Source organism: Myxocyprinus asiaticus, chromosome 6 (assembly GCF_019703515.2).
Source record: "Myxocyprinus asiaticus isolate MX2 ecotype Aquarium Trade chromosome 6, UBuf_Myxa_2, whole genome shotgun sequence".
NCBI classification, from domain to species: Eukaryota; Metazoa; Chordata; class Actinopteri; order Cypriniformes; family Catostomidae; genus Myxocyprinus; species Myxocyprinus asiaticus.
Genome location: NC_059349.1, coordinates 19659833 through 19685910, shown reverse-complemented (window position 1 = coordinate 19685910; position 26078 = coordinate 19659833). Strand labels below are relative to the sequence as shown.

The window sequence follows — 26078 nt, the reverse complement described above, 5'->3', positions numbered from 1 at the left end:
TACTTCACTTCACAGGAATTCAAGCTCTTACATTAGCTTTCACACTATACTGACTGTCACTGTTCAGGAGGGAGAATCCATTTACAGAAGGTTCTCACATGATGCAGTATTGTAATCACAACCATTCGCTTTAATCCAAACCACAGGATGTCCTAGTACATTTGACTCTCAATAACATAGCGCCTATGCAAATTAAAAAGATCATGTCACATGTAAACTCTTTGTTGTCAGAAACTGTAATGGTAGTCATTAGGGGAGATACTTTCAAATCACCGGATGAGGAAAAAAGGAAGAATTATGTACAGATGTAGATTTGGCACCTCACAAGTACTGCAAAGTGCCTAGAAGACCTCCCAAAGAGGTTTACTTTTAACCTCTTGATTTTTGTTTTTCAGAATAGAATTATGGTTATTTGTGCCCTTTGACTTGTCGTTTAGGCTGTTTTCCCGTCTTTGGCTTTTTATAGTATGATAGTGATTTGTTGAGGGACTCTGTGGGCGACAGTTATGCTATCCTTACTAGGAAATTTGGTGTCTTCACTGATATCAGACATCACAATTGTGGCTGCCATGAATGCCGATGAGGGTATCAGAGGAATGATCACAATGACCAAACAGCACTGTAAATTTACATCACAAGGTGAAATAATTAGAGAGCGTTGGAGAACATTAAATTGAAGTCTTTGTCAAAGGAATTTTGCTTGTTTGCAGATGACATTCCACTTTTACAGGCTAGTTTTTCCAGTGTCGGTAACCTATTTCCAGTTGCTAATAAAACTTCCAGGAGCCTCAGGGTGCATAATAAAATCATGTTCCCCCATCAGACCACCAGGAGTGTAAATGTTTGGTTTAATAAAATCATTTGAGTTAGATAAGGGCCTTAACCATTTGTTCATGGGCCCTTTGTTTATTCTTTTTCCACAGAAAGAATCATAGATGTTATATTAACTGCCACAAATAATTATGGACTGGGTCCAAATTTGGATAGGTAAGATTTTGAATTGCATCTCTGAAAAGTGCTTAAATTTGCTTAAAGGCCTTATACTGTGTTCTAACCTGGTGCAATAAAATAAAAGCCATCTTTTTCATGTAAATCTGAGTGTATGTCCATACCTACTGCGACCGTGACAAGCAACATTTTGTCTGTCGCTTTTCTATTTCTGTGGCATATTGGTGGCTAACCCTGCACCAATCGCAATCTCATTGATCCAAATCCCGCTACACATTAATGTACGTTTTTGCGTTATGCCTGGTTAGGACATAGTTATGGCAGCCTTAGCTGTGGCAATGTATGTACTCTATGTTAGCTGAAATACATTTGCTTTTACATGAAGTGCTTTTCCATCATCGGGCCAAACGGTTCAGAGCACGATGAGGTTCCAGTAGCATTTCTACTTGTGCACGGTTCGGTACAGTATGATTACAAACCGTTCCTTGCACATATTTCTCAGTACGGATAGCTAATCATACTCAGGACAGAGAACTGTGCTGTTGGAACACTTTTAGTAAGTGGTGTCTCAAGAGGGTCGCACACTAGACGTGTCTGATGGATGACATGGCACGTTCTAAAATTAAAAACAGTTGTTTTCAGTGGTGGTACTCACACTGCTGCTCGACATCTGGCCAAGCTACGACCCCGGCTGCTCAAATTTCTGCCATGCCAATGAAGCCCATTCAATGCTACAGATAGAGAAATTGCATAATAAACGTAGCAGTTTCTAATCGTTCAGTTTGCACAGTTACACCAGTTTCATACACTAACCTGCAAAACTCATCAACGTCCCTCTGTTCATTCTTGAAGGGAAAAACCTTGTTAACTTTTGTGTGTACTGTCTGCCACCTGAACTGCATCAACGTGCCCTGCATTTGATACCTGTGCCATGTCCTAGCCGCGACATGGTGTCCGTTGTTCGACTGCCTTCACGGTCACTTGCACAGTCAGTCGATTCTAATCCCCATTTTGCCACATCACAGTGGAAAAACCGAAACCATGCCAATGAGCCCAGATCGGTACATAATGACATGATTCAGCAATAGTAACTGTTTTGGCCTGATGGTGGAAAAGCTTTAATTGTGTATTACTTGACCTGATTTGTAACTGGGCTGTTTAAATAAAAAAAACTATAGAATGGAAATAAGGCAACATCCGGTCTTCTGGCACTCTTAATATGCTGAATAAGATTGGAAAAATATCTAGGGGGCTTTTGAGGAATTACACTTGTCTTCTCATTTGTCTTTGCAGTTTGAGTTGTAAAAGATGTATAGTAGTAGGTAATGGCGGCATCCTTAGCAACAAGTCATTGGGTTCCCGCATCGATGACTATGACGTTGTGGTGAGGTAAGTGTGCACACCATCAACAAAGTCACATTGTGCTATTAAATACATGGATACACAGGGGAGAAATTTAGACATGAATTCAGACGATTGCACGTTCATCTGATTTTTTTACATTTTACATTCATTCTTTAGACTCAATGAGGCCCCAGTGAGTGGTTACACCAGAGATGTAGGTAGTAAGACCACTCTGAGGATAACCTATCCCGAGGGGGCCATCCAAAAGCCTGAGCGCTATGAGAAGGACTCCCTCTTTGTCTTCTCTGCTTTCAAACCTCTTGACTTTAAATGGTTGAGGCAGATGGTCTTCAAAGAGAAACTGGTAAGACCTAGTGCAGCAGTGTGGGAACATACTTGTCTTGTTGCTTTCATTAAACTTTCATTTTTTTTTCTTCTGTTTTTGCCTTTAAACTTTTCTCCATATTCATTTGTGTTGCAAGCAGGGCATGATTTTACCTGACATGTTCACATGCCTGTTTCTTATTCAGCACTACCTTGGACTTGCACAGAATTTTTAAGACTAAGATTTTTAATTCCTGTCCCTTTTATTGTACTTGAAACCTCACATGAATTTAGAGTGCTCATTTACTGCTGCCCTCTAACAAATTTGAAAGTGTTGCATAGAAATTTTTGAGTTTAAAGGATTTTGATTAGGAATAGTTAATTTTTTGTTCAAGGACTTTGGGCGGGTGGTAAAACCATCTCCTTCTAGGTTTTTACTGACGTCTAGTGAATTAGCCTCTTAATCAGAAGGGTCGGCTCGACAGAATGAGCTCTCTTCTTATCTCACACAGTTTTAATGACTCTGACTCCATCCCATTTCTTATCACACAAAGAGCAAGCATAAGCACTCTGTTCCCCTCTGGAATTGGCCTGCTTGTCTACTCAAGGACATCATCTTTCCTTTTTCTAGTCGTCTGTCATGAAAATGTGGCTCCACCAGGTTAAGGCATTGGTCAGCATGTGTGGTTTCCTCCATAATCTCCTTTTTCAAATATACTTGTCTTCATCAGCAGCACACTTGCTTATTGGCCACCATTGTGAAGTGGGAACCTGGCAGCAGTGTGCCTCAGGAGTTCCCGACAAACACAGCTGCTGGACTTTCAAGGACCAGCACTGGAATTTTTACATGGTGACATTTGTCAATGTGCAAGAGATTCGGCAGAGGAAGAAAAATAGTGAGCTATTTGATTACCCCGCTGACCTCTGAGAAGGGCCGGATTTGTCTGAACATCTGATCGTAACAAGCTGGACATAGATAATTGATCTGCCCTCTGGCTTCTGATACATTGGCTTTGATCTCATGGAAGGAAGAATTTCCTTCAGCAAATGAGGGGTCAAGAAAGCTCCAGTGTGTCTGCAATAATGTTAGAAACAGTATTCAGAGAACGTAGACTGATGAAAAGCACCCTATTGGGTAACAAAATAGCTAGAGTTTTTTTTATTTTTTTTTTATCTAGGTTGAACCAATAAGTGGGAAATTAAATGTTAATGCTCTACTGGAATACAATTGGTAGGTACTTGGATGTTTAAACATTGCCCGTCTACAAATATTGTGGCACAAGTTAAAGCTGTAGTGCAGGGCTGTTCAACTTCGTAGACAAGTGGGCCAAATAGAAAAAGAAAAAATAACAGTGAAGTTTGTTATAGATGCAATGATTTCAACTTTTGGCTTTTCAAATCCAAAGTTTTTTTGACCAAATAAATGAATAGAACTTTTGTTTCTCCAAACTCACACTTGTCAGTCGTCCATAATTTTAGTTCTTGACCATTTCAAAATGACAGGTAATGATTATTTGTAGCACAACTTCTGAAAGCGTCTAAGAACGCAGCGCTCCTACACGAGAAACTGTAAAAACATCAAGACCTGGCGCGACTTCAGTCTAGCGCAAGTTTACATAGGAAAACAATTGAAAAACGGCACAATCAGACACAAAACGCATTTGGTGTGAAAAGCCCTAAGACAACTGACAACCTCACGCAAATTTCAAACGGGCCAGATTTGAATAGGCCTGTTTCATTCTGCTTTTGCTTGTTTGCGCTACAGACATGAATTATATTTCAGATTGTGCTGCTTTGTGAGAAGGGTGAATCTATTACTTTTCGAAGCTATCATACTTAACTATTTTCCAAAAGACTTACATTGAAGGAGGGACGAGAGCCATATCTAAGGACAAGAGTATCATACAGACTTTGAAGATGGATTCCTTTGACCTAGCACCATCCTAGAAACAATCCAGAGCATCCTAGCAACATGCTAAAAAATTCACAACATTTTCTTTACAAAATGTAAAAATCTAGTACACGATTATTTTTCTTCCAGCGGCAGACAGCCACAGCTTTAAAAGATGTTTATATCCAGCTAGTCTATTTGTGACCTCCCATGTGTGTATATTAGGTTGTAAGAGTATCATGTTTAAAGTGGCTTTTTAACCGATTGTCACTTGACAAATGAAACCTATCACTGTTGTGAATTCTTATGGATGAAAAATGACGTTGACTTTTATTCTTCTCGCTAGATCAACATCAGGCCTCCGAGAGCCTCACGCATTCCCTCGTTCCCTTCTTAAACAGTTTAACTTTGGACATGTTTATTTTTCGCTAGCAAGTTAAAGGGATGGTATTTTAGGGCCCGTTGAAAACCTGACTAAGCGTTTATCTAGTTTGCGCACTCCACACGTACCACTGATGTTTGAATAATGAGTTCTCAAAACAATAACAGGCATTCATCACAATGGTAAATCACACAATCTTATCAAACAATGTATCTTTAACAACAGTATACAATTCATCTCATGTTTAAAAAACAAATACATTCCCTGCGATCCAATTTCATTCCTTTTTTAGGTCTTACGGCATATCTTTAAAAATATCATCAGCATGAAACTCCTGTTGAGTGAATTGTGGTCAAGTTGCCACTACTTCGCCAAAATATAAATGCCTTCCTTTAATCGCAGAAACCTGGTGGCAAGGCAGAAAAGCTTTTTGTTTGTGCAAGCAGTGACAGCAGCGATTGAGATCCATTGTGTGGCGATGTTTTTCATTCGCCTTCCCTGAACTAAGATGAACACAAAGGTATGAGTGGGCAGTTCGCTTTAGAAAGGCATGTAGCTTTAGACTTCAGTGTAATCCTCAGATAGCATTAAACTTCTCACTCTCTTAATCTCAAAGGGTCAGACTGATGTAACTTTGAACAATGGCTGCTTGCTGCTTTGAAGTATTTTTTACTCTGCTGCTCTTTTGTACATTGTGAATACTCGCAGGTGGAAAGAATGCTAGCCTTTTCAGTTTGTATTGAAAGAACAGTAGATGGATGCTTTCACAATGCTGAAAAAAAAACTTACTGTTTACCTGAATTCTCACTCACTCAATTTTTTTTTTTTTGGTTGACTTTCCTTTAAATGTCAGTTTTGTTTAAAAAGTATATTACTTTTTCTTTTAGAAAGTAGTCTTTTCTGCCTTAAATAAATAAATATATATATATATATATATATATATATATATATATATATATATATATATATATATATATATATATATATTTTTTTTTTTTTACTTTGAGTTTAAAACAAGCTGAGCTTTATTCACATCATCTGTGGTGTCTGTTGATTACCACAGACCACAGTTTGTATAAATTGTGTTTACATTAATGCGCTTATTGTGGAAGTCTATGTGGCAAGGCAGTCCAGAGGTTTTAAAAGCAGAGATGTGTTGTTAAAGTGCTTATATTAATTCTTCTGTGCAAAAAATGTGTTATCTGAGCTGTAAAGATTTTTAAATCATCATTTTAGTGATTGGACTACCAGTCCAGGCAGATTTACAGTGGCAAGAAAAAGTCCCTTTCACACTGAGATCCTAGGATTAATCCTGGGAAAATTAGTTCCAGCAACTGTTCTGGGACTGCAAAATTTGTTCATTCACACTGCAAATGCTTTCCCGTAATCTGTGCTTGCATTCACACACATCCCGGGACAATCCCTTGAAGATAAAAGTGACATCACAATGTAACGTCTAATGTACAGTGTCTTGAGTTTGCTGATGACTACGTCTTTTCTCTCAATAAGCCCTCTTTTTTATCCTCTTGTAAACAAATAAATTGTGTACGAGACCCTGGCGGTTCATTTCTTCATCTGCGTGGATGGCGAGTAGCTCCCTGGTCGCTGTATAAGATTTGCATGATAGCCAATTTTATTGATGTTATTTCGGCTGTTAGGCCTAGTTTTATAAATAGCTGATCATTTTTGTTTTGTCTCAATAAATTAGAATGTCGTGGAAAAGTTCATTTATTTCAGTAATTCAACTCAAATTGTGAAACTCGTGTATTAAATAAATTCAGTGCACACAGACTGAAGTAGTTTAAGTCTTTGGTTCTTTTAATTGTGATGATTTTGGCTTACATTTAACAAAAACCCACAAATTCACTATCTCAAAAAATTAGAATATGGTGACATGCCAATCAGCTAATCAACTCAAAACACCTGCAAAGGTTTCCTGAGCCTTCAAAATGGTCTCTCAGTTTGGTTCACTAGGCTACACAATCATGGGGAAGACTGCTGATCTGACAGTTGTCCAGAAGACAATCATTGACACCCTTCACAAGGAGGGTAAGCCACAAACATTCATTGCCAAAGAAGCTGGCTGTTCACAGAGTGCTGTATCCAAGCATGTTAACAGAAAGTTGAGTGGAAGGAAAAAGTGTGGAAGAAAAAGATGCACAACCAACCGAGAGAACGGCAGCCTTATGAGGATTGTCAAGCAAAATCGATTCAAGAATTTGGGTGAACTTCACAAGGAATGGACTGAGGCTGGGGTCAAGGCATCAAGAGCCACCACACACAGACGTGTCAAGGAATTTGGCTACAGTTGTCTTATTCTTCTTGTTAAGCCACTCCTGAACCACAGACAACGTCAGAGGCGTCTTACCTGGGCTAAGGAGAAGAAGAACTGGACTGTTGCCCAGTGGTCCAAAGTCCTCTTTTCAGATGAGAGCAAGTTTTGTATTTCATTTGGAAACCAAGGTCCTAGAGTCTGGAGGAAGGGTGGAGAAGCTCATAGCCCAAGTTGCTTGAAGTCCAGTGTTAAGTTTCCACAGTCTGTGATGATTTGGGGTGCAATGTCATCTGCTGGTGTTGGTCCATTGTGTTTTTTTGAAAACCAAAGTCACTGCACCCGTTTACCAAGAAATTTTGGAGCACTTCATGCTTCCTTCTGCTGACCAGCTTTTTAAAGAGGCTGATTTCATTTTCCAGCAGGATTTGGCACCTGCCCACACTGCCAAAAGCACCAAAAGTTGGTTAAATGACCATGGTGTTGGTGTGCTTGACTGGCCAGCAAACTCACCAGACCTGAACCCCATAGAGAATCTATGGGATATTGTCAAGAGGAAAATGAGAAACAAGAGACCAAAAAATGCAGATGAGCTGGAGGCCACTGTCAAAGAAACCTGGGCTTCCATACCACCTAAGCAGTGCCACAAACTGATCACCGCCATGCCACGCCGAATTGAGGCAGTAATTAAAGCAAAAGGAGCCCCTACCATGTATTGAGTACATATACAGTAAATGAACATACTTTCCAGAAGGCCAACAATTCACTAAAAATGTTTTTTTTTATTGGTCTTATGATGTATTCTAATTTTTTGAGATAGTGAATTGGTGGGTTTTTGTTAAATGTGAGCCAAAATCATCACAATTAAAAGAACCAAAGACTTAAACTACTTCAATCTGTGTGCATTGAATTATTATTATTTAATACACGAGTTTCACAATTTGAGTTGAATTACTGAAATAAATGAACTTTTCCACGACATTCTAATTTATTGAGATGCACCTGTATAACTGTCCTGGCTGCTTTTAACCAGGCCTGCTATAAGAAATTAAAGGGGGGATCACTTCTGCAAAATATCCAAATGGATACAGTGTATATCAAAACTGAAATAAAGTGTATGAATGACCAAATGACAACAGAAATTCTTTCCATAAGTATATTCAACTATTTACAAACATATTTACAAAACTCAAATGGTCCATGAAGCAAACAATAACAAAATAAACAAAACAAAATAATCCAAAAAAACGATGAACCGAGTGTGCTGTGAGAGTGTGCTTGGGAATGAGGTATGTCAGGTAAATATAGTTGATGAATGAGCCAGTTCATGAGAATGAGAACAGTTTTATCTGTGGGTGTGATGAGTAATGATGGTTAGATGTCCTCTTTGTTGGCCTTGTGTTCCTTATCGACAGTCCCTGGGCAGATGCAATACTGAGCCCAAGTGTAGTCAAAGGTATCAGCGTTCTCAGAATATAATCCAAGAACAAAAAATCCTTAATTTGAGCAGCAAACCAAAGTTTCTCAAACAAGGATTTCGTGTAGAAAACAGCATGAGGCAATCAAACTGAATCTGACGACTTCTACTACTACTAGTATTTATACAAATCTGGAGTGCTAACTGAGACCCCTAGTGGCTAGGTTGAGCATAACCCCCAACAACAATATAATATGCCATGTGACAGGCATGTGACTGTTACAATGCATAAACTCTTATTTAAGACTATATTTTCTCAATTTCACACAAAACGTTTACTTTGTAAAAAGTAATACTGTATTTAAATGGTAGATAGCAGTTTCTTCTGATTACTGTTTGATCATCAAATTTTAGTAGTTTATTTTCCCCATGAAGAAATTGTTAATATATTAGGAAGAAGGAAATAACAGCACACACAGTAGTCCAGCAACCATGGATGGCATTTTCACATAAGCAATCGCATTTTCTCAAAATATACCGAATCAAAAATATTGTACATACAGTGCAAAGTGAAGCGCTTTTACTTTGAAGTTGCACTCACGCACTCGTGCGGATCCCCTGACAGACTGCCTGTTTGGATTGTCACGGAGTAACCGTAATGATTTGTGAATCAGAGGAACTTTTGATCCTGATACTGAAATTTGATTCTAACTGATAGAATATGCACTACAGAGGAAGATATTTCTGTAGATGAACACTCGACGAGAAGAAAACGCTGGATTTTCGTGAGGTTCGTGAATTACATCTGTTTAAACGAGATATCTGCATATTTGCAGAGGGTAAGTTTTATTGATATTTGCCTTTTATCATAAGAAACGAAAGTTAAAAGTAACAGGGATCTGTTGAGGAGTGACTGTTAGAATACGTGCTTCAGAGGAAGATATATGAGCGCTCCACAGGATGTTGGATCTGCTGAAGTTGTGTGAGGTTGGTTTATTACATCTGTTTAAACGAGATATGTGCATATTTGCAGACGGTATATGATATTATTTTTATCGGTATTTGCCTTTTTATCATTAGACAAGACAGTTAAATGTTACAGGGAACTGTTGAGGTGAGAGAGGGAGAATGTAACAGGTGAGCACTTTAACATAATGAGCTCAAACGCATATGCTGCTGCTCTGATATGCGGACCGTTTAAATGAGACTGTGTTGCACACCGGTCTATTATTGTAGTAACATGACGGCATGTAAAAACAAATTGAACCGTGACTGGTCATTTAAATGTCTCAGTCGCTTCACATGCAAGCAGGTGATTCTCAGAGCCCTCAAGAAACAAATTAGCCAAACAGGAAAATGTATTGACCGATGCTGATTATTAAAAAATTCTAAATATCGGACGATTTATCAGCCCCGGCTATATATCAGTCAACCACTAATCACTACGATACACACGCTTCACGCTATCGGTTCTGCTTTTGTTCACACAGACGTGTCCCGAAATTGATCTTGGCAATGTTACTAGGGTCTGATCCCGGGATCAAATTTTCGGGCATTCCGGGACCGGCATGTATTCACACACAAGGCTTCCCGACATTGATCCCCCCAATATCCTGGGATCAGAGCCCAGTGTGAATGAGATTTATGTGGACCCTTTGGAATTACCTGCATTTATGTATAAATTTGTCTAAAAATCTGGTTTGATCTTCATCTAAGTTACAATAATGAACAAACACAATCTGTTTTAACTAATGATACATATTGAATACATCATTCAAACATTCACAGTGTAGTTTGGAAAAAGTATGTGAACCCCTAGGCTAATGAAGTCAACAAAAGCTAATTAGAGTCAGAAGTTGGCAAACCTGGCATCCAATTAATGAAACGAGATTGGAGTTGTGGGTTAGAGCTACTTTGAAAAGGCACTTAAACATTTTGAGTTTGCTATTCACAAGAAGCATCTGCTGACGTGGAACTAGTTAAATTCTCTGTTCAAGAGTCTATTATACGGAAAACATGAAACAGGTATGGTGTTCATGGCAGGACAACATGAAGGACGCTGCTGCTTTCCAACAAAAACATTGCTGCATGCCTGAAGTTTGCCAAAGACCACATTGACACTCCACAACACCACTGGAAAAATGTTTTGTGGATTGATGAAACTAAGACTGAATTTTTTAGGAAGAACATGCAGCACTACGTATGGTGTAAAAAGGGCACCACATACCAACATTATCCCAGTGGTGAAGTACGGTTGAGGGAGCATCATGATTTGGGGCTGTCATCGAGAGAAGCAGCAGGACAATTACCCTAAACATCGAAGTAAATCCACTACAAAATTGCTTCAAAAAAAGAAAATCCACCTTTTGGAGTGGCCCAGTCAGAGCCCAGACCTTAACCCAAAAGAGATGCTGTGGAATGACCTCAAGAGAGCCGTTCACACTAGACATCCTAAGAATATGGCTGAGCTGAAGCAATTCTGTAAGGAAGAATGGTCCAAAATTCCTTCTAAACATTGTACAGGTCTAATGCGCAGCTACTGGAATTGTTTGGTTGAGGCTATTGCTGCCAAAGGAGGATCGACCAGTTATTAAATCCAAAGTTTCACTTACTTTCTCCATAGCGCTGTGAATGTTTAATGGGATGTGTTCAATAAAGACATGAAAGATTATAATTGTTTGTGTGTTGTTATTAAGCACTTTGTGTTAGTCTATACTAGTGACTTTGATGAAGATGAGATCACAGTTTATGACTCCAAAGGGTTCACATACTTTTTCTTACCACTGTATAGACTCTGTGCCTCTTTGCGACAGAACCACGAGGCGCAGTTCATTTTAAGTTATCATTAAAAATCAGTTCCCCTATGAAGAAATGAATGGGATTTTTTTTTCAGACTGTTGCGCTCTGTTGTGGCTGTACTTTCAAAGCAGTGTTTTTTGTTTAGTTTTTCGTTTATCCTGGGATTATCCTGACCGCGAATGAATACGAAATGTATTTGAAGCATACACACTACAACTACTTTGTGATACTCTTTTAGTACAGTAAATGGTTAGCACATGCGGTGGCGATGTGCACAGACAAAACCCACATCTGCAGGTTGAGAAAATCTGGGCCGTGCACGGTCTGGCTACACGGACTGTGCTGATTATGAAATTTGCGTCAGGCATACAGTGCGTGGAGCGATCAACAGCACGGACAGCCAAGGTATACTTTGGCCTTTAGACTTCCATTGTAAGTGCATTACATTAAAAATGATTTCTGCATGTATTTGCAAATTAAGAAACAAGTCAAAATTATTTCCTGTTGTCATCAAGCTTAATTTGTTTTGAACATTCCTTTAACATTAACCAGTCAATACAGCTAAGACGTGTTGAAACTTAAGGCTTCCCCATAAATGTGTGAGACTTTGCTCTTGCTTTTAACTTATTTTAGTCATTGAAATGGATTAAAAACTCAGAGGTCACTAATATAAAAACAGAAGAAGGAGCCTGACTTAAAAATTGGCAGTGGGCCAGCCATCATATAGGCTGTGATGAGAGGGAACTGAATTAACGAGTCCTGGAGGTCACAGAGAGCATGTGGCTCCCACGATAATTATTTTCATTTAGAATAGCATTTACCAGGTAATCCTTTGCCTGCCTGTCTGATTGTATTTACCCATCACTTCCTTTTTCCATATGTCCTAATCCCTAATTATTTCAGCCTTACATGGTAAGGGCAAGGCCAGAACGTGTCACTTATTAAATACTCCTGCATTTGGTTAGTAGGAAAGCACTTTCCATGTGGTGGCATATTGCATAGCAAACCGTTGCCTGTATTTTGTGGTTTCACCTTAATTAGATTTATTTGTACGCCAAAAAAAAATATTTTTATGACTGTTTATTTCTGTTGATGCGGAGACAGAGAGTGTGCCTTTGTTTACTCCAGAAATCTCCAGGAAAGGTGACTCACAGTGGATTTACGAACTGTAACAGACCAAAGAAGAAAAAAGTCACTGAATTCCATTGTGGCTTTAATTTTACATGTCTTTTTTTAGAAGTGCAATCCTCTCCCAACAGGTTCTGTGAAACATGTTTTATTCTTTTAAATGCCTTTGAAATTTTGTGTCAGTTTGTCTTTTGATTATTGAGAGTCAGCCCTTTAGATCTTTTTGTATCTTGTTTGAGAGTCAGCATTTTCAGGCCCTTTGTAGCTTTGTTTATTTAGAAACCTGTCTGTTTTTGGAGTTTGAAGCAGGTGTTGTCTCTCCCTCTGACCCAATGGGGATTCAAGCCAGGGGTTGACGAGGGGGCATGTGGATGTTTGCAAACTGAACGTGCCAGCAACCAGGCTTTCATCCTCTAAATCATCCTAACATGGAGAGTCTAGCTTTTTATGACTACTCAGGTATAGTACATTAAGGTAATGAAGAAGTAAAATAAACTCAGGAACAAAGAGCTAGACTAACCCTCTAACCAGTCTGCTGATATCCCTGCAAAAAATACCAGCTTAAATCAAATCAAATCAAATCACATTTATTGTCACACAGCCATATACACAAGTGCAATGGTGTGTGAAATTCTCATGCTGGTCTAAGCTGTTTTTTGCTAGTTCTGGTTTAGTGCTGCTGTTTTTTGCTAGTTCTGGTTTAGTGCTGCTTTAGCAGGTAGACCAGCAGAGCCACAAAACTGGTGCTGGTGAAGCTGTTTGAACAAAATGTTTTTTTTTCTGGCAGTGCTGGTTGACCAAGGAAGTCTTCCTTGTTAAGCTAGTAAAAAGCCTTGTTGGAGCACCAGCACAGCATCCCATACTTTGGACCAGCATTCAAAACACAATATATGCTGGTAACCAACTATGCTATTTTTCTTTCTTTTACCTAACAAAGTTCATCTCAAAACACCCTATTTGCCTTTTGTCTGCCTTCTACCAACAAGCTTTTTCCAAGGACTGAGGGGGGAATTCACTAAGAATGAAATGCGGCTGGTAAAATCACTTCTTTTTCACTAAAGGATTTATGCAGATCAGGCAACGGTGCAAATGCAGCCACAAAATCGGTGCTGAATGCAATTTGCACTAGCATTTCTGATCTTGCGGGCCGATTCTGAGCACTATATAGCAGAGGATGCTGCAGAACATCGTATTTGACTCACCCTGCCTGGACTGTACATCGTCACTGTGATCCAGACATCTAAATCATCTCTTAAACACGCCGAAAGTGCGCTTGACTACACTGCACATCTGAATATGTACCAGGTTATAACGGGCTTCTCCATCATTTGATCATTATTTGATTAATTACTGCTGATATGATTGGTTAAAAATGTTCATAAACATCTCTTTTAAATAAAACTAATTTTGCTGCCTACTTTCATTTGCAGTAATAGTGCAGTCTAAATTGTGGCAAGTAATTTTTGTGAATGAAGCGCAATTTAAAACTAGCCTTATTTACAAAGAAAGGAGGAATGTTTGCATGGAAAGGAATGACAGTGACTTCATTTAAATATTGAATACACAGCGCAGTTCAGTGCTGATTGCGCCTGCTAAAATAGATTGCCGGTGGTTAGTGAATATGTTGCTGGTTTTTGTGCTGAAATATCATGTGCAAAAGTGGTAAGTGAATAAGTGCAAAACTGTTTAGTGAATCTGCCCCTGAGAGATGTCCATTGACACCATTGTCATGTTTTCATTCTTATAAAGTGTAAAGGCACGAATCTTGTACTCAGGATAACCCCAGTGAGTCTGGTAAGTAGATAGCCATGGCAATCAAGGCAAAGAGGGGTCAGAACCAGGACAATGAAGAAGAAAATGAGCAAATACTTCAGATTCCTGATAACAAAAGGAATGCCATCGGAGTATGCTGTGAAGTTTGAATTTCTGACCCAGTCAAGAGCAACAGGATCTAGATTACATGAACCTGGCCTGCTCTGGATGAGTTCTCCACAAAACATGCCCATTTCTGTAGGGGCCCTCAGAATAAACCGTCAGAGCTTCATACACACACTGAAGTTCATATGAATCATGCCCATGCAGGTTTATTCCTCTTATCTGGCTTTAGCTCTAGCTCTGCCTGGCTGTTGTGGTATTAATTTGCATGTTGATATGTCACAGCCAAGCTGCAGTTGCAAATTTGTCATCCTGCTTGAAATGTTTATTGGCATTCTGAGCATGGCAACAGGGGCAGCAGGAACAACAGCTGTCTGACCATGTGCCTGCGCCTCTAGAAGTCAGGCTTTGATTGCAGCTCAGTCAGCTAGAGCACACACCATAAAAAAACAGATCATTTCACTTTAAAAGTATATCTCCCAGGTTTATTGACCTTTTAAATATAAGCCTAAAGGTAAGCAGGAAACTGTTTCAAAATAGTGCACGTTTTCTTCTGATTGTACTGTGCGTGCAGTATCTTGAGAGATTTCTTCAGCAGAAAAGCTGCAAGAGATTGTGAGTGTTTTTAGGAGCACAGCTACTTTTTTTTCACAAAATACAAAGAAGCCCTTGGCTATTTTTTTCCTTGTGAGCACCTGTGGAATGGTCCATTGACAACCTCTGTGATCACCCTGTGGCGTGCATCTTTGGTTGCCCTTCTATTCCCGTTTTGCATGAAGAGTCCATTTAAAACAACGAGATAAGGTTTCGTTGCAGATCATTTTTGAAAGGAAGTGTCTGTTGAGAAATTTCTCCCGACCATCAAATATGACCATGTCAGGTGTAAACTTGATCAAAGCAAGTATCTTGAGTTTTTCCCCCTTCTTATAGGATTAAACGTAAAATTATGTGGCTAAAGTTTCCCATGTTTGGAATGCAGAGGAAATTTATTTTAATCTCTGAAATATGGTTCGATAGGTTTTGGAAGGGATCTCTGTTTGCAGCACAGATTTGTTTATTGTGAAAATCTAATCTTTAGGCTGTGTACCTTCTAAACAACTGTCCCGAAATCCCTTGATCTAAATCACTTTCTCCATGCTGGTTGATCAGCAGTATGCTATTTTTAACCACCCTTTCTTTAACTCCTTTCAAATGAGCCCTTTCAAGACACCAGATTTCTCCTCTCATCGTGCATTATGTTTTGGCTTGTAGGATTCTTTATAATGAAGTTTGGCTTTTATATTTGTTGCCTTTCCTTGCTCTCCAAGCCATAAGTTTAGCATATGGGAGAAATTATAAATGTTTACATTGATGTCAAAGCCGAACAACCAAATTTCTTTCACACTGGGTTTCACACTTCATTGCAAATAGCATCAACTATTACATATTCTTCCTTCGAAGCTCGCACTCTTAAATACATATTTAAACATTTCATCCAGCATTTCATTTTCCAAAAGTATTTTTTTCCATGTATTAATGTTAAAAACAAAAACATTCAAACATGTTTGACAAACAAAATCTCTGTTCCATCAAGAACAAGTGTTTAAATTACAGATACTCTAAAAGACTGCATATAACATCAATGGCTCTGTAGCGAACCATGAGATGATTTTTTATTTATTTTTATGAATAGTTTGGTTTAAAATGCCACATTTCATAAAAATGTTACAACAGAATTGTGATCCAGCAGTTGTCTATAATGTCTGACATATCAACATCAATCGTAACCAGTAATCGTTAGTAAATGCCACTGTGATTCAGCTTGATAACTCTTTTGTGAGGGATGCTAGCCACTTTCTGACATAACCGAATCCAAATTTTAAAAAGTAAATTTGCAAGAGGTGTGTCTTTGTAGCATATCTGCCAGTTGAATTTTGCAAGCCAGCCTTTAGGCTTTACAAAAGCTGTTGTTGCCTATGCAATGCAAAATTATCAGGCTCCAGTGTTTTCCCAGAAAGCAAAAAAAGTGTTCCCGGGAAGATTCTTCACACAAAACATCTGCAGTCAGGAGCAGGTTTTCCCAGTCACTGCTGAACACACACCCTGACCTCTTGTTTCCAGCGGCTAATGGAGGGAGAGGCTGGTAATGTGGCCTGTGATTTTTATGGAGTGATTAAACACTCGGCTGCAATGCTGGAAGCTTGTTAAGAGTGTGCTGAAGCTACGCCCGGGAATTGAGAGGCCTCTCTCACCTGCTGCTTTATTGGATGGATCAGTTACAGGGGCTGTCCTGTTTGACAAGAGTGTGGCGGCGCTGCAGATGACTTGTGGTTTTGAGGGCTTGGAGAGATGATCAGTTAGGGTGTCTCTCACTCACTTTTTCTTTCTCTTCTCTCTCAGTCTCTGGGCTGTAAATCCCCAGTGGAATGCCAGTGAGGGGTCTAGAGGAAAGCCAGGCAGAACCAATGGTGAAGACATCAACAATAGTGCTATGTCTTTGATTGTCTGTGCTTTAAATAAATGTTGCAAAACCTCCTCAAATAAAATAAAAACTTTGGAAACAATATAACATATATATAAAATATTTATATATATATATTTTTTTTAAATCAATTAAAGAACTGGGCATGAGTACAGGCTTAACTTGTCTGTCACTAGATTAGCTCTCAAGTTGGGCTTGTTCAGATGATTTGAAATCATCTCACTATGTGCTTTGAAGTTTCAATCAATGTTGACCTTAATGTGAAGTTAATTTTGTATACACACAACTTTTACTCAGTTGAACATACATTGAGACAAAAAAAAAAAAGAAAAAATCAATATACCATTATTTGAAAGGATTTGGAGTAATCAACTAGTCACTGGGTTGTCTGAACGACTAGTCTTAAGAGAGCCCTGAATAATTAGGCTTGTGAAACGTCTACCAGACCTTGATGTCTTTTTTTTGTTGCATCTCTTAATTCATCCCCTTTAAAGCTTTGCCACAAAAAAATATAAACAAAAACATAAATCTAGTCAAACTTGTCAACATCACTAATCAACTAACTGACTATCCAGACCTATCCCTACTTTCTATACACTGAGTGATATTGATGAAAGATTTATCCTTAAGGTTTCAACATCATTATTACCATTGGGCCAGGAATTGTCTCACTCTTTCTGTAGTAATTCTGCTTGGTTATGTAACTTTTGAGATTAACTTCTGTACTGTATTAGACATGTCCTTTAAGAATGAAATGGCTATTTCCCTCCTACCATCTCTGAAAGATTCCCTTGTCTAGAGGAAGGTATGTACAAGGCTTACAGAGATATCCTCACTTTTGCTAAGTGATTGTAAAAGAATCAATCAAGGACTTATTCATATTTCAGATGCCAGCGCATTCCCTGTGTGCTTACTCATACTCTAGAATAGCTTGTGAATCTGCCATTACGTTCTGGAAGGAGCCGTGCTTCAGCTTGGCAAGGTATCCAGTATGTATAGTTTGTCAGTGGTTTCGTTGATATGTACCAGTAGATTTACTGTTGTTGTCGAGTTTTCTCCTGTTTACACCTGCTTGTGGTGGTGGCATTCCCCTCAGACTTTCGGCTTCTGTTAAGTGAAAACCCACTGTTGACAGGAGAGATGTTTTCTTGCCATGGCTTGTTGTGGGCGCGGGGCCTCCAAAACTGGTTCAAAGCCATTCGCCCAGCTCAATAGCTGCTCCTATTGTTGGGCTATATCAAAGGAAGAGTCTGCTTATTTGAACAGGTGACTCCCATTAAGTCCGCTGACCTGGCTGGCTGTTTTCCAGCAGTGCTGCCATGGCTTTGCAGAACTCATCTAGTCGTGACACTAATACATGATGATCTCAATGCCAGGTTGCAGATTGAATAATTGCTGAGCTGTGGTGCTCGGCAAGTCTCCTGAGTAATTGGTATGGGAGAAGCTGGGGGCAGCTGCTCCCTGAACACTCGAGGAGGTCAGGATTTTATTTGTCCACTTCCTGTGGGCTTGTCCAAACTGGACACCCTACTTCAATTTTAATGAAAGCCGTCTACATTACCTCCCCTGGTTATTTTTCTCAGTGCTATCAGTATGCAGTGATGACACCTTAACAGGCTTTGTGCCTGAACTCATGACTATGGAAAATAATATTTCTTCGCATTTGAGATCTGCACCCTTGATCTGCTGTGAGATGATAGAAATATTATATGCATTTTTTATGACAAGTTTACTTTTTGTGATCAAACTAGAATGTGCTGAGTAGTTTATTCTGTGCTATAATTGCTCTCCCTTTTCATTCTTCCTTTTTTCTAGCAAAAAACCGAGGGCTTTTGGAAGTCTGTAGCGCGTTACGTGCCCCGGGAACCCTCAGAGATACGGATCCTCAACCCTTACTTCATACAGGAGGCTGCCTTCCAGTTTATTGGCCTTCCACAGAACAATGGCCTCATGGGTAAAGGGGTAAGCATTGTGTTTATGCAGTATAGATTGCACCTAACATCCTTTGTTTACATACATTTCAAAATGCTGTTTACATTAAACACAGAACTACAAATCTTCAAGAGAATTTGACAAAGCTAGAATGTGTAGCTCTGAGAGGAAAGTTGTTGGCCTGTTAGGTGTTATTGAACCAAAAATGGCAGGCAATGTCTTAAGTCAATTTTATGTAAATAGAGGTCACAGGAAGCCTTAGGCACATGTTTCCTGAATTAGCCTGTAATTATCATAGAGATCACCATAGGTCAAAGACAGCATGACTAATCCAATGGGTGGTTAGTGCTTATACCATTAATTTTGTCCAAACAAAAGCAGTATTTTAAAACCTTCCTATCAAGTGCCATTTTTATTTTATTTTTTTACAGTATTTAATTTCATTTATAATTTTTGTCTTTTGACCAAAATGTCCTTTAAATTTAGTCATTTAAGTAATTTCATCATTAAATATTGAATAATTTTAGTCAACAAAAATAGCATATTTTAGTATTCATTAGTGGGCAAAATGACAAAAACATGTTAAACTGTAACAGACCAACATGTATCAAACACATTAAAGATGAAAGATTTATCTATAGTAACAACATAAAAGCCTGAGCTCCTGAAATAATAGGATATAATGAATATACCCAAGTATTAACTACTTTTTAGAAGTTATAGTAACACTTTACAATAAGGTTCTATTTGTTTATATTAGTTAATGCATTAGGTATCATGAACTAACAATGAACAATATGTTTTTTTTTTTTTACAGCATTTTATAATCTTTTTAATGCTAGTTAATAAAAATAAAATAATTCATTGTTAGTTCATGTTGGTTCATAGTGCATTCATGTTAAAATACACAAGTTTTGATTTTAAAATGTATTACTATATGTTAAAGTTTATTAAAAATAAACAATCTTAACAAATATACAGTTGTGCTCAAAAGTTTGCATACCCTGGCAGAAATTGTGAAATTTTGGCATTGATTTTGAAAATATGACTGATCATCTTTTATTTAAGGATAGTGATCATATAAAGCCATTTATTATCACATAGTTGTTTGGCTCCTTTTTAAATCATAATGATAACAGAAATCACCCAAATGGCCCTGATCAAAAGTTTACATACCCTTGAGTGTTTGGCCTTGTTACAGACACACAAGGTGACACACACACAGGTTTAAATGGCAATTAAAGGTTAATTTCCCACACCTGTGGCTTTTTAAATTGCAATTAGTGTCTGTGTATAAATAGTCAATGAGTTTGTTAGCTCTCACGTGGATGCACTGAGCAGGCTAGATACTGAGCCATGGGGAGCAGAAAAGAACTGTCAAAAGACCTGCGTAACAAGGTAATGGAAATGTATAAAGATGGAAAAGGATATAAAAAGATATCCAAAGCCTTGAAAATGCCAGTCAGTACTGTTCAATCACTTATTAAGAAGTGAAAATTCGGGGATCTCTTGATACCAAGCCAAGGTCAGGTAGACCAAGAAAGATTTCAGCCACAACTGCCAGAAGAATTGTTCAGGATACAAGGAAAAACCCACAGGTAACCTCAGGAGAAATACAGGCTGCTCTGGAAAAAGACGGTGTGATTGTTTCAAGGAGCACAATACTTGTTGACCCCTCTCCAAACATAGCGCTTATGGTGTGACCAGAAAGCTCTATTTTGGTCTCGTCACTCCAAATTACAGTGTGCCAGAAGCTTTGAGGCGTGTCAAGGTGTTGTCGGGCATTTTGTAACCGGGCTTTTTTGTGGCATTGGCTTCTTTCTGGCAACTCGACCATGCAGCTCATTTTTGTTCAAATATCGTCGTATTGTGCTCCTACTTGCAGTATGGCAGTTTAATGAAGTTTAGGCAACAAACCAATAAAGACGACAGGCAAAATCCAACAGTGAGTACAGGCAGAAGATCAGGCAATCGACAAACAAACTTAACAGGGCTAGAAGTAAACTCATGGTCAGAACAGGCAAAGGTACTTTAACAAGGGATCAGGCAGACTATGAAGGCTTGGCAACGTTAAACACAAGGGAATAGAACGTATACTTCACAGTGTGACTGTGGCTGAAAGTCTCTTATAAAGGGTCTGAAATTGCATGCAGGTGTGTGTAATCAGAAGTCCGGTGATTGAGAGCGTTGCATTGTGTTGTGGGAATTGGAGTCTGGGTGGCCATGTTTGGAGGCTGCGTTGCTTGCTGGGAAACGGAGTTCATGACAGAACCCTCCCCCAAAAGGCTCACTCCGGGAGCACTATTTCTCTTAGGTCTCCCCCTAGGGTGAGGACCGGGGCATTCAAGATCAGGAGGCCTGTGAGGTGACCACAGGGCAGGGACAGGTTCAGGAGGCCTGGGGGATGGCCACAGGGCAGGGATAGGTTCAGGAGGCAGAACAACAGGAGTAGGAGCTGGCTGAGTCATAGGAGGTGGAGTTTCTGGGGTTGAGGGCAGAGCTGAGGAAGACTCCGAGGGCAGAGCCGAGGAATGCTTGGCGGAGCCAGTAGGGGTTTGATGGGCAGAGTCATGGGAGGCGGAGCCAGGAGATGCCAGAGGGGTGGAGCCAAGGTAGGCAGAGCCATGGGTGGCTCGTGGGGCGGAGCCATGGGAGGTTCGAAGAGTGGAGCCAGGGAAGGCGGAGCTCCGCCTAGCTTTTCTCCGCCCCTTGGGCATCTCCTGGCTCCACCTCCCATGGCTCCACCCATCGATGACTCAGCCAGCAATGAGCCGTGGATAGCTTGGAACAAGGAGCCATGGGAGGCTCGAGGAGCAGAACCATGGAAGGCTCGAGGGGCGAAGCCTTGGAAGACTTGAAGCAAGGAGCTGTGGGAGGCTCGAGGAGCAGAACCATGGAAGGTAGAGCCATGGAAGGCAGAGCCGTGGAAGGCTCGAGGGGCGAAGGCATGGAAGACTTGAAGCAAGGAGCCATGGGAGGCTTGGAGCAAGGAGCCGTGGAAGGCTTGGAACAAGGAGCTGTGGGAGGCTCGAGGAGCAGAACCATGGAAGGTGGAGCCATGGAAGGTGGAGCCATGGAAGGCTCGAGGGGCAAAGCCTTGGAAGACTTGAAGCAAGGAGCCTTGGGAGGCTCAAGGAGCAGAACCATGGAAGGTGGAGCCATGGAAGGTGGAGCCATGGAAGACTCGAGGAGCGAAGCCGTTGAAGACTCCGAGGGTGGAGTCGTCATGGTCAGGAATGCTGGCAGCGACTGGGGAACGACCTCTGTGGTCGTGAGCACTGGTAGTGACTGGGGAACAACCTCTGTGGTCGTGAGCATTGGCAGTGACAAGGGAACGACATTAATAGTCGTGAATACTGGCACTGAATGGGGAACGACCTCTGTGGTCATGAGCACTGACTGGGGAACAACCTCCGTGGTCGTGAGCATTGGCAGTGAAAAGGGAAAAACCTCTGTAGTCGTGAGCACTGGTAGTGACAAGGGAACAACCTCAGTGGTCATGAGCACTGGTAGTGACAAGGGAACGACCTAAGTGGTCATGAGCACTGGTAGTGACAAGGGAACGGCCTCTGTGGTGGTGAGCACTGGTAGTGACAAGGGAACGGCCTCTGTGGTCGTGAGCACTGGTACTGACTGGGGAACGACCTCCGTGGTCATGAGCATTGGCAATGACATGGGAATGACAGGGGTTGGTTCGTTGGCCGTGGCAGGCGTTGGCTCTGGGACGGTCGAGGCTACAGGCGTTGATGTTGGCTCTGGGACGTTCGAGGCTACAGGAGTTGGCTCTGGGAGGGTCGAGTCTACAGGCGTTGGCTCTGGGACGGTCGAGTCTACAGGCGTTGGCTCTGGGACGGTCGAGGCTACAGGCGTTGGCTCTGGGATGGTCGAGGCTACAGGTGTTGTCTCTGGCTCATTAACCGTGGCAGGCTTGGGCGTCAGTTCATTTACCGTGGCATGCATGGGTGCTGGCTCGTTTACCGTGGCAGGCATGGCCGCTGGCTCATTTACCGTGACAGGTATGGGCGCTGATACCCGGTGAGGAATGGCCTTCATGGCCAAATGCAGCAACATCCTTTGGGGATTATTCACTTTGGAAGATAGTGCTGAAAACAACGAGGTACGCTCTGTGGTCATTACCGCTGACTGCGATGGGGGAAAAAAACTGAAGATTTCATACAAATTTGTACACTGCAGTCTTCAAAGACAAAGGACAACTGGCTCTACCAAGGTCAGAAAGAGATGTGGAAGGCCAGATGTACAACTAAACAAAAGGATAAGTACATCAGAGGACATGTGAGAAATAGATGCCTCACATGTCCTCAGCTGACCGCTTCATTAAATTCTACCTGCTCAACACCAGTTTCATGTACAACAGTAAAGAGAAGACTCAGGGGTGCAGGCCCTATGGGAAGAATTGCAAAGAAAAAGACACTTTTGAAGCAGAAAAACAAAAACAAAAAGTTAGAGTGGGCAAAGAAACACAGACATTGGACAACAGATAATTGGAAAAGAGTGGTATGGATCTTAAACCCATTGAGCTTTTGTGGGATCAGCTAGACTGTAAGGTGCATGAGAAGTGCCCGACAGGACAGTATTATCTATGCAAGTGCCACAGCAAATGTAGGCTGAAATGTCACCTGAGTGTCTGGTCAAACTGACATCTAGAATACCATGGATCTGCAAAGCTGTCATTGCTGCACGTGGAGGATTTTTTGATGAGAACTCTTTGAAGTAGTTTAAAATTTCAAATTGTAATAGTATTTTTTCAGTTTATTAATGACCTGATTATATTGTATATGACTGACACATTGTGATCTGTTGAATGCCACTTTGGTGAATAAAAGTACCAATTTCTTTCCATAAGAGCAAAATCTGTACATTATTCCAAATTTTTGGCCACCACTGTATATCTGATTAATTTAATAAATTATAAATAGGATTCGTTTGAATGAGATAATTAACCCATTTGTAAAGCAGTTCAGTTTATCGGTGTTCAAATTTTTCAGCTCAAGTGGGAAAATCCACAACATATACTATGACTGGATTATTTTAATCAATTCTTTGTATACAAATGCTTTCTTGCTCTATAAACATTGCTAGTGTATTGTTAATGTCTTGCAGTATTTTATTTTTCTCATCATATTTTTGTCAGCAGTATGCTTTCTTTAATTATTGTCATGATGCGTCTTTCATCTCGTCTTCATTATTGTTGATGAAATCAAAGAACCCTTTGTCAATTAACATTTTAGTCAGTATTTTCATTGATGAGATTAATAGTGCCATTGCCTACCTTAAGTTATTTTAAACATCAATATAATAGCTCGAAGCAATGCTTTATGTGTAATTCTAGCCAGGTTGAGTCAGATATCCATGCACAAAACTGTCATTATAAATTAAAGAGGCTTATAAGCATACAGTTTGACATCCTTAATTCCAACAGTAAAATGCATCACAAATGTTCCTGGACAAGCATTTGTGCAGAAATGTGTCATGTGGTCTGCTCTCTGGTCACACTCAGAAAACACCCACCCCAGTAGCAAACACACAGTTTATTCAGACCTGGTTAAGGTGTGCCATAGCCCGTGGGGAGATCAACACATTGTAGGCCTTCAGCACCATCATAAAAGAAGTGTGAGTGACATGCCTTAGACCTTAAATGTCAGCTTTAACAAAGACCTTGACTTCTGGGAACTCGAAGTCAAGACATCCATTACAGGAAATTGGAAAACAGGAAACGTACCAGTCATTTTCTAACAAAAAAACTTGCTTACCCTGTTTTTGATGGGCAGTAGCATCATAGTTTGATGAAGCTCTCATCTCATATTTGTGGTTGCTTGACCACCTCCTGAAACTCAGACCTCCTTTGAATTGTGGAACATGTGCAGTGCACGTGGAGCAGAGCTCGGGCCCCTAAGAATTGTGTAGGTAAGAGGCAGCACAGGAGGGAAGCTGTCCAATACGGTACTGATCAATGTGGGATACACTTTGACACATCCTTCCCCTTTGAGCACCCCAAACACTCACCTGCTTAGGGCTTGGTATGCTGTCCCAATCTTACTACTAAATGTGTGTGTGTGTGGGCGGGTTTGGGTGGTTTACAAGGACATTTTTTTAGGTTACAAATTGGTAATTACAAGGGTATTATGCAATACATGTGGTTTTTGAGGACATTTCTAGTGTCCCCATGATTCAAATCGCTTAAAAAACATACTAAACATTGTTTTTTTTAAAATGTAAAAATGCAGTTTTTTGTGAGGGTTAGGGTTAGGGGATAGAATCTATAGTTCATACAGTATAAAAATCATTATGTCTGTGGAGAGTCCTCATAAGGATAGATGCACCAACGTGTGTGTGTGTGTGTGTGTGTGTGTGTGTGTGTGTGTGTGTGTGTGAGTGAGTGTGTGAGAGAGAACCCCAGGCCACTAAAAGCTAATGATTTAGAATGGTTGACTCCCCCAGGGAGATGAGGAAGTGAAGGTCTGCCTCCTGAAATTGGTGTGTCATGGGTGGGGGTCTGCTTAAGCAAATTGTTAATCACACGCAGCTCAAGACGAGTTAACAACTGCGGGCTAGAACTAAGCCAGGGCTCATGCAAACTCGAGAGAGGGTCAATTAGATCCTGTGGAGCAGCTGGGCCAAAAAGCAGACCACAGGCAGTTATGTTAAATAGATTAAGATATTGCACAGCAAGATTGCTTATTTATTCTTGTTTGTGGTTTTACACATGCTGACGTTTGATGGGAAATTTTATTAGATCTGATAGAGCCTGTGTTTTGTACATGATTATGATTTTGGAAAATGTTTGATAAACAATTGGTCCTGTAAACATGTTTTTTTTTTTTTGTTTTTTTTTTTACTTATTATTAAAATACCCTTGGTTACAACAAAAGCTTTTTAGAATTTATATCTTTAACTACACATTTGTAATATAAACATCCAATCAGCAAGCGAGTCAGATGTCAATTTAGTTCCTGCTCTGATGAATTTCTTAATTAATACTTAGGTTGAAGTCATTAAAACTCACTTTTTAGCCACTCCACAGATTTCATATTAGCAAACTATAGTTTTGGCAAGACGTTTAGGACATCTACTTTGTGCATGACAGGAGGAATTTTTCCAACAATTGTTTACGGACAGATTGTTTCACTTTTAATTGATTATATCACAATTCCAGTGGGTCAGAGGTTTATATACACTAAGTTAACTGTGCCTTTATTTAGCTTGGAAAATTACAGAAAAGGATGTCAAGCCTTTAGGCAATTAGCCAATTAGCTTCTGATAGGAGGTGTACCTGTAGATGTATTT

The 26078-nt window shown here is 40.1% G+C and overlaps 1 protein-coding gene across 3 annotated transcripts in view; it reads left to right on the top strand.

Annotated features, from left to right (window-relative positions):
- The window catches only part of LOC127442441 (CMP-N-acetylneuraminate-beta-1,4-galactoside alpha-2,3-sialyltransferase-like), a 109694-nt gene that overhangs the window by 68852 nt on the left and 14764 nt on the right, over positions 1–26078 (top strand). For all 3 annotated transcript variants that reach the window (XM_051700493.1, XM_051700492.1, XM_051700491.1), the window contains 4 exons: positions 924–987; positions 2242–2337; positions 2470–2656; positions 18657–18803. In XM_051700493.1, coding sequence (XP_051556453.1) covers positions 924–987; positions 2242–2337; positions 2470–2656; positions 18657–18803 — 494 coding nt within the window. The remainder of the gene's footprint in view (positions 1–923; positions 988–2241; positions 2338–2469; positions 2657–18656; positions 18804–26078) is intronic.